The sequence below is a fragment of the Sphaeramia orbicularis genome, chromosome 13 (genome assembly GCF_902148855.1).
Source record: "Sphaeramia orbicularis chromosome 13, fSphaOr1.1, whole genome shotgun sequence".
NCBI lineage: Eukaryota > Metazoa > Chordata > Actinopteri > Kurtiformes > Apogonidae > Sphaeramia > Sphaeramia orbicularis.
Genome location: NC_043969.1, coordinates 8,276,424 through 8,284,222, shown reverse-complemented (window position 1 = coordinate 8,284,222; position 7,799 = coordinate 8,276,424). Strand labels below are relative to the sequence as shown.

Here is a 7,799-nt window from a genome sequence, read left to right as displayed (position 1 = left end):
GCGCTGTTTAACGCACCCTATCGCACACGACCCCTAATTTGTTTCCATCCGTGTGGTCATATATGACACAAATGGTGCTAAAGTGTGTGCACTTCAAGGAATTTATTGTGGTTTTCAGAGAGTGCACCGGCCAGCCGAGGACTGTCTGAAGGGGGACGTGCGCCACAGCAGGATACGACGCCAGGGCGGCCGTAAAGCCAGTCTAGTTCTGTGCCACTGTGGAGGAGTGGGTGTATTTTTTATCCCCCAAAGTCTAATAATCAGTATTGTCAGCAAAGGAGAATGGTGACACGGAGAATTGCTTCTTTTAAAGTCCAGCTAGGAATTTCAAAGAGGTGCGTTTCACCATCCTTTTAGTCAATGATGAATGAAAGTGAATGAGTTGAAGCAATTGTTCGAATCAAATAAAAGCTTGATTTTCTTCCTTTTCTTTTATGTTTGCTTGTCAAAGTTGTCCCTTTACATTCAATACCCCAAATAACTATTCTAAAATAGTTTGTGCATTACGTCTACAGGTCCCGGTACTGCAAACTAACTCATATGTTATTTTCATAACCTGAATATTCAGTAATAATAATCATTGATTTCGTACGCGGCGCAGCAATTACGCAAACGTTTCACCACGATCACGTGGACTTTAGTGGTAAAAAAAAAAAATAAACAAAAAATAATAATAACACAAACTAAATGTCAGTCAACAAATGTATCTTCATACTGGACAACTGGGAAGTATTTGGTGATGGAAAAACGGTTTGGAATATTTTTTTTTCCTACCTTTCAGTTTGCTTTCTAAAAGGCCCTGTATTAAACTCCCCGCAAACCCTCCGTGCGTCTCATGCAAAACAACAGCATCATGTGAAAAAATACCTGCTCGGCCCCTTTCATGTCTCACCTAGGAGCTTCAGAGCAATAACGGGGCCCCGGCGGGAGGGCCCCATGAGCCACTGTCATTCACCTTATAATTTACGCAGGAAAAAAAAAAGAATCCCCCGGTTAAGTTGGTTTCAATTAACATTCGCCTCTTTATGGTTCTTTTGACAAAAAAAAAGAAAAAAAAACCGTACATCAAATGTTGTCTTTGCTGTTAAAAACGCGCAGGGACAATAGGTGGACGCTGGGTTTAAAATAAGCTGCGTGGACAGGGGGTCTTTCACCTGCTAAGGAGACTGTCATTATCCTGAAGCACAGGTCTGGAATAATAGAATCCTGCAAGTTGTCAAAACATGGTCTCAAATAAAAAAGGAAATGCGAGTTTGTGACTGCTTTTACATTTTAAATGAAGATAAGCTTGTAAGAATTAATTGCAGCCTAGTATTTATCATCAGAATGAAATCAAGTAACTCTCTGGAAACTAAAATAATAGGCTCAATAGCTGTTAGGTGGTAAAATGGTGTCAGTGTACACGTGTAAGTAACAGATTAAATGTGAGGGTGAATTATGAGAAACGACCATTAGTTAAATGGCTGTTGTTGGTTTGCTTTTCTCACATTGGCGCTGAGTTATTCCTAAAGGAAGGGGGTAAAGCATCAGTCTGTACGCTGACGAACGTGACGATTTGGGAGTGTCATTGATCTTATTGAAACTGGATATTACAGCCAAGAAAACAGAGGGGCCAAATGGAAAACAGAGAGAGGCATGATGCATACCTCGGCCCTTCTTTAAAAGCGACACTGAATCTCCGTGTCCAATCCATTACCGGGGGATGAAATTCAAAGTCAGAAATCTCTCTTGATGAGAAATAAATTAGTTGCATCACATGCTCAGCGTGGAGGTCATTTATAAACACATATTTGTCAAATCAATTAGTTTTCATTGCTGTTCAGGAAAAAAAAAGAAAAAAAAAAGAAAGAAAGGGTCAAATAATGATACAATGAGAGAAATGAGTTCAGAGTAATCTACACTCCTTCATAAACACTGTCGACCATAAAGTTGGAATAAAATATTTTTACCTCTTCTCATGAAATGATTGTCACAATGTGATTTATTCTTGATAGATAAAATGTAACTGGGACTCAGTAATCATTCTACCTGGTCAAAGGTGATTACTAATGCGTATAAATAGGAATAAAAAGAGGAATGTGTCTGAAAACAGAATTACTCCAACTCTATCGGACACAATAAGTTATCAGACAGTGCGCACTTTTACTTTTTGTTTAATATCTAGTGTTTGTAATGTTGTTGTTTTTAGAGTAAAAGCTTTGTAAAACATTCTCATAGTTAAATAAAGTGTTTGTTTATGTATTGAAACAGCTTCTAAAATCATCTTTTAACACAAAGTTTGGTTTCCTGGGAAAAGCTGAAAACTGAACGTCAGCTAAATTCTTGCACTTTAAAACATGCACTTTATTCCACATTTATTGGGACTGGACTGCACTTTTCTAATCGTATTAGACAGAGGTATGTATTGTTTTATTGTTTGTAACCTGACAAGGGGAATACATATGTAATTTAGCAGTTGTGCTAACTCTGGCATATTTATTTTGGAATTGTATTATTAAATACTATGTTCATTAATGGGCAATGTCCTTTCAAAACAAAGTAAATTTAATTAAATAAATAAATAAATAAATAATGCTTAGATCATGTTAGCACATAAGGAAGTATGTACAAATTAGAAAAAACAGCAAGTAGATTAAGAAAAGGGTGTTACTTAATCAAAATGGAAATGTTTAATCATATCATTAATAAATAATAAATAAATAAATAAATAAATAAATAGAATAGCCAGAAATAAAGAAAAGCCTTAAAATGTATTTGCCTAGCATCCTTGCAGAAACATGTAGTCTGGTTGGATTTCTTGTCATGGCTAATTTGTTAAAACACATTCGCCTCCAAGTATTTTCCCCATAATTAGTGTATCTGTGGCTAATTGTTAAATACAGCCAGGCTAAGATACAATAGGCCTTAGTGTTGTGCGACAATTTAGCCAATCAGCTCACAGGGAGTTGTTGACATGTTGGAGATATGAAAGAAAGCAGGGTGGCAAAACTGCATGGCTGTGTTCATTCATGTGGCATGGAACCTTGGGTAAAACACACATGCCCTGAAGACAAACCAGTAATTAGACCGTGAAGAGTGAGCATTAATTTTTATCTATTCCGTCTGACACTGATGTCCAGTAACCAACAGTCTAAAAATGTTTTTATGAGGGTGGTGTGTGTGTGTGTGGGGGGGGGATCTTGTGACTGAATAGCTTATTTTATATCATCTAAAAGGGAGCCTTGTATGAGCAGGTAAACACATATGAAAAATATCAGTCTGTTATATTATGGGAACATCAGCTTCCAGCCCATACTGCTCTACCTATTTACTTTTAATCAACTTTCATTCACCACACATTTACACAGCTAGACCTACAACATGAGAAATGCAAAGTTGGCTCTAAAGGGTGGGCTTTCTGTTCTTTTTTTTTTATCCATCTTTATAGCTTGTAGCATCTTTTATCATCCAGTAGGGGGCACATTTGATGCACAGCAGGATGCTAAACGTGTCAGGTTGGATCATATTCAGTTTATTACCAGTGATTATGTAAGAGCATAACACTCAGTCTTAGTAACCTGTTTTGTGAGATAGAATTGGCAATGTAGGATTGACCTTAATGAGACAGAGAATTAATAGTATGGGTATTCACGTTTCCTTTATTACTGAAATGTGTTTATGTATGTAAAACAGCACATAAAGAACATTTCTCTGTGCAAATACATTTTGGTACTTCAACAACAACCACAGATTCTCATAAAAACCAACAACATTTTTCTAGGTCCTCTGAAATAAATACAATATGCTTACATTTGTGAAAGGTACCCCATTACTTTTGTCAAATAAGAGGGTGAAAGTGCATAATCTAAAGTTGGGAGAGGGTTTAGGAGGATGATTGAAGCTAGCATGGAAATCAGATTGAGTGGGTGCCATTTTAGTTGGATTGTTCTGTTGTTTGTTGTTGTTTTTGTTTTTTTTGTCTTTTTACTTTTTTTGCTATTTTCCCCGAGCAGTGAGGTAGGGATACCACGAGTGTGCAATGGCAACAAGTGCTTCTATACAAACCCCTTTGGTGTCAGAATCATCTCCAGATTCATTGTCTCTAAATGCTGACAGAAGGGTCATGGAGCTGGAACATAGCGCAGTATTCCTATTCACCTACTCCTGCTATTAACTAGGGCCTCAGTTTCATATTGACTAGGGCCTCAGTTTAAAGTTTTAGGTAAAAAAAGTATCACTTTTTTACCATGCTTATTGATTCTGAATTATAAATTAAAAAAGCTAATACAATAATTATGTAAACCAAATCACTGATGCTTCACAGTCTTAAAAGTTTACTCAGAGAGGCTTGGTTTGATTACATTAAGTTGCCACAGATTGCTTACACCGAACAGTATTCCAGTGTTTCTGTTTTAATACAGGCTGTCACCATGTATTTCTGAGAAAAGCAAATCATAGTAAGTTTTAGTTCAATTAAAGGTCAACATTTGCGTCATTATTACAAGCACTGATTATGTGATTCAGATCTCAGCCACACAGCTAAGTTCTATAATTTTACAGTTAATTGTGACCCACAACAATCTCTGTGTTCTGTAGAAAGTTGCACCGTGTCTTGTTTGACACAATATAGTTTCACTCAATTCTTAGCACATGTGGCTTCAGAGGATTAGTTATTAACTTGCACTTGGAAGTGGCTGAAAGTGGATTTGAGATTGGATTATACCTGTTAAAACGCATACTTGTATATATATACACACCTGTGACTCTTTTTTCCCATAGACCCTTATGTTTCAAAAGTATAAAAAGGTGCAGATTTGGGAGCAGCTCCACGTTGGAAACCCTGTTTTCAATGTTTGCTGTGTAAATAATATGACAGCAGTGAGGAAATACCTACTGACATCCCAGCTGGATGCTGTCAATGGCAGGAGGTGCGTGCATGATTCAGATCATGATTTGAGTGAAGTTTGCTTCATTCAGCAACTAGGTGAGGCACACGAGTTTAGAGACATAAAGTCCCCTCCAATTAAAAAAGAGTCAAAATAACAAAGTGTGGTTTTAACCTTTCAGTAGCCTAGCATGCACAAATAAGGAGCCAAAAAACAGGTTCAAAATCATCAGCAAAATCACTCAGCTATCTCTTTCAACATCCCTTTGAGCTTTGCAGAGTAGAAAAACCTGCAGAAACAGTGCCTTCCAGGAAAAGTTAAATGACACACATTGAGAAGGTCACACCTATCCACTCACCGGTCCTCTGTACTTGTGGACTATTTACAGTTTGGACTGTTGATACGATGTCTTTTTAAGAGGCTTCCCCCATAAACATACCAAAATCCACCTGGAGTGAACACTGCCAAATGCCTGTACAATACAATAGTGCTTTGTTGAGATATAAGAGTGATATGGACATTTATCATACAGTGAGTGGCATAGTGGAATATGCATATCAATTAGCAGGATTAGGTGGGGAGGGTCTCAAACCCTGGAGATAAGCACTTCACATTCACAGTCATCAAACCAACCACAGCTTAGCCCAACACCGAGGGGTCTAAGTCTTGGAGAAATTCACGAATCGAGACACCCAGTCAACTGGGCCTACTGCAATTTCAAGTGTAACTTAAGGAAAGATTACCAAGGATCATGTTGGCCTATTGCTCCAAACAACATGAAGGCCTTTGGGTGCTTGCTATAACAGATAAAAGGCCATTTTGGGCGATGTTTATTCCTAGAAAAAGTAAAGGGAGCAGGAGTATCAGTTGTCAGTACTATGTACAGAATAACACACCCACAGTACAAACATCTCCATCAGCAGTCACAGTGGGCATCAGGCGTTTCTCCGGGAGTTACTGGTGGCGGATGAGCGGCCGGTCTCATGGTCCGGTCTGTATTTGAGCCAGCAGATGAGCCATGTGACGACCACAGAGAACATGGCCAGGATGCTGGCTACCGACAGGCAAATGGGTCCCGCCGGCGAGGGAGGATTACTGTGACTGTGCACAAAGATCAGGCCCATGAACAGCAACACCAGCATGGACAGAAAGGAGAAAATCACGCAGACGCAGCCGGTGGTCAGCGCCACTCTCTTACAGCTCTGACAGCTGTCGTAACGCACCGAGTCCTGGGAGAGGGTCGTGGCCGTGGACACAGTGGTGGACGGGGTCGCTTGGCTCGTACTGGACGTGCCCGACGCCTCCTCCCGGCGAAGGGCGACAAGAGCAGGGTGCAGCGGGGGAGGGTACGGCGGCAAAGCGTCCTGAGGGAGGGGGTCCGAGTCGATGTAGAGCGGAAAATCCTCCGTCACCTTGGTGTTGTTGGGGAGGTTTTGTATCCGATAATCTGGCACCGGAGTCCGGTGGCGACAGACGGGGCAGCTGATGCGCCATGGCCGCTCCTCTCGGAGGTGAAGCGTGTTCAGGCACTCCTCACAAAACGTGTGCAGGCACTCTAGGATCTTAGGAGCCCGGCGGTCAAGGTCGAAATAATTGTAGCAGATTTTGCATTCGTACTCCTCGTAGGGAAACGCCGAGGAGGCCTCACCGGGGGGTTCCGCTCCGTTTGATGCCAAATCTACCTCTGCCATGTCATCTTTCGCCATTCACATTCTCCGGTGAACACAAAGGGAGCTGGCGGACAGATGCTGATGACGGTGCACGTCTCTCCTCCTCTCCCCCTCCTCTCCTCCCCGTTCATTGAAACGCCATCATCCCCGCAGACATGGTTGATGTGCTTTTATAATCCAACAAGCGTCCTTTATGAACACCAACCTGACTGCTCCTCACTTGAAATGCTCGAGATCCTGGTTAAATATTAAAACGGTCTAGTTTTGGGTTCGGCTGTGTGTGGGGATGGATGATGTAATGGTGGTGACTCCGATGCGAGGACTCATCCATCCACGGAGTCCGAGCATCCCACAAAACAGAGGGCGAGGAGAAAAGAGAGATGGGGAAGGGAGGGAAGGGAGGGGGGGCGTCGATCTGTCGCCTTAAGAGAGAGAGATGTTATTGTTTTCAGTCATCTGGCTGTTCTGGGACCAGTATGACAGCCTGGCTCCATCACAATTACGCAGACCATGGCAAACAATAGGATGGGCTTATTTGGTCAAAGAGGGCGTAAATTCACTATTTCCTGTAACAGATAAATAAATAAACAACGTCCAGCATAACTTCAAAACACTGCCCCATTGTTTCTCAGTTAAACGTACAACACAGTACAACATTTGATTATTTAAATCAACCTTAAAACGGAATATGAAAATGAGAAGTTTTCCAACCATGCTCACTATGACATACATAGTATTTCTATAAATTGTAAAGATGATTAAAATAAGCAAATATACTGACAGGTAAACTAGGTATGAACTTGTCTGGAGCCTAAAGAAGGTCAGATGTCCTCATTATCTTTTGGCCAAAACAGGTTATAGCTGGCCGTGAACTGAGGATACCACATGTCCTTGAGAACTAGGCTAAATAAATGAATGAAGCAAGAGTTTTAAAGAGAAATGTGCCATGATAAGAGGAAAATAAAAGTCTGGATGAGGAAGAATCACGTGTCACAGTACCTCATGTAGTTTAGTGTCGCTTTAATTGTCTTTCGTGAAAGTGGTGAATAGAGTCATCTCTTATACTTACTATTATTCATTCTTTCATTCATTTTCTACCGCTTATCCGGGGCCGGGTCGGGGGGCAACATTCTAAGCAGGGCTGCCCAGACTTCCCTCTCCCCAGATACCTCCTCTAGCTCTTCTCTTTCTTACTATTATTATTATTGCTATTTTTTATTATTTTTCTGTTGTTTGACTTTTGCATCTTAATACATGCAAATGT

General features: G+C 40.6%; 1 protein-coding gene across 1 annotated transcript; it reads right to left on the bottom strand.

The window, feature by feature from the left end:
- Positions 1 to 3,618: 3,618 nt before the first annotated feature.
- rnf228 (ring finger protein 228) lies at positions 3,619 to 6,904 on the bottom strand. The gene has a single exon (XM_030152934.1). The coding sequence runs from the start codon at positions 6,569 to 6,571 to the stop codon at positions 5,801 to 5,803; it is 771 nt and encodes a 256-aa protein (XP_030008794.1). The 5' UTR covers positions 6,572 to 6,904; the 3' UTR covers positions 3,619 to 5,800.
- Positions 6,905 to 7,799: the final 895 nt, after the last annotated feature.

What these genes read in the sequence shown, in the direction of transcription:
- rnf228 (XM_030152934.1), bottom strand. Translation starts at nt 6,571, where the DNA reads ATGGCGAAAGATGACATGGCAGAGGTAGATTTGGCATCAAACGGAGCG.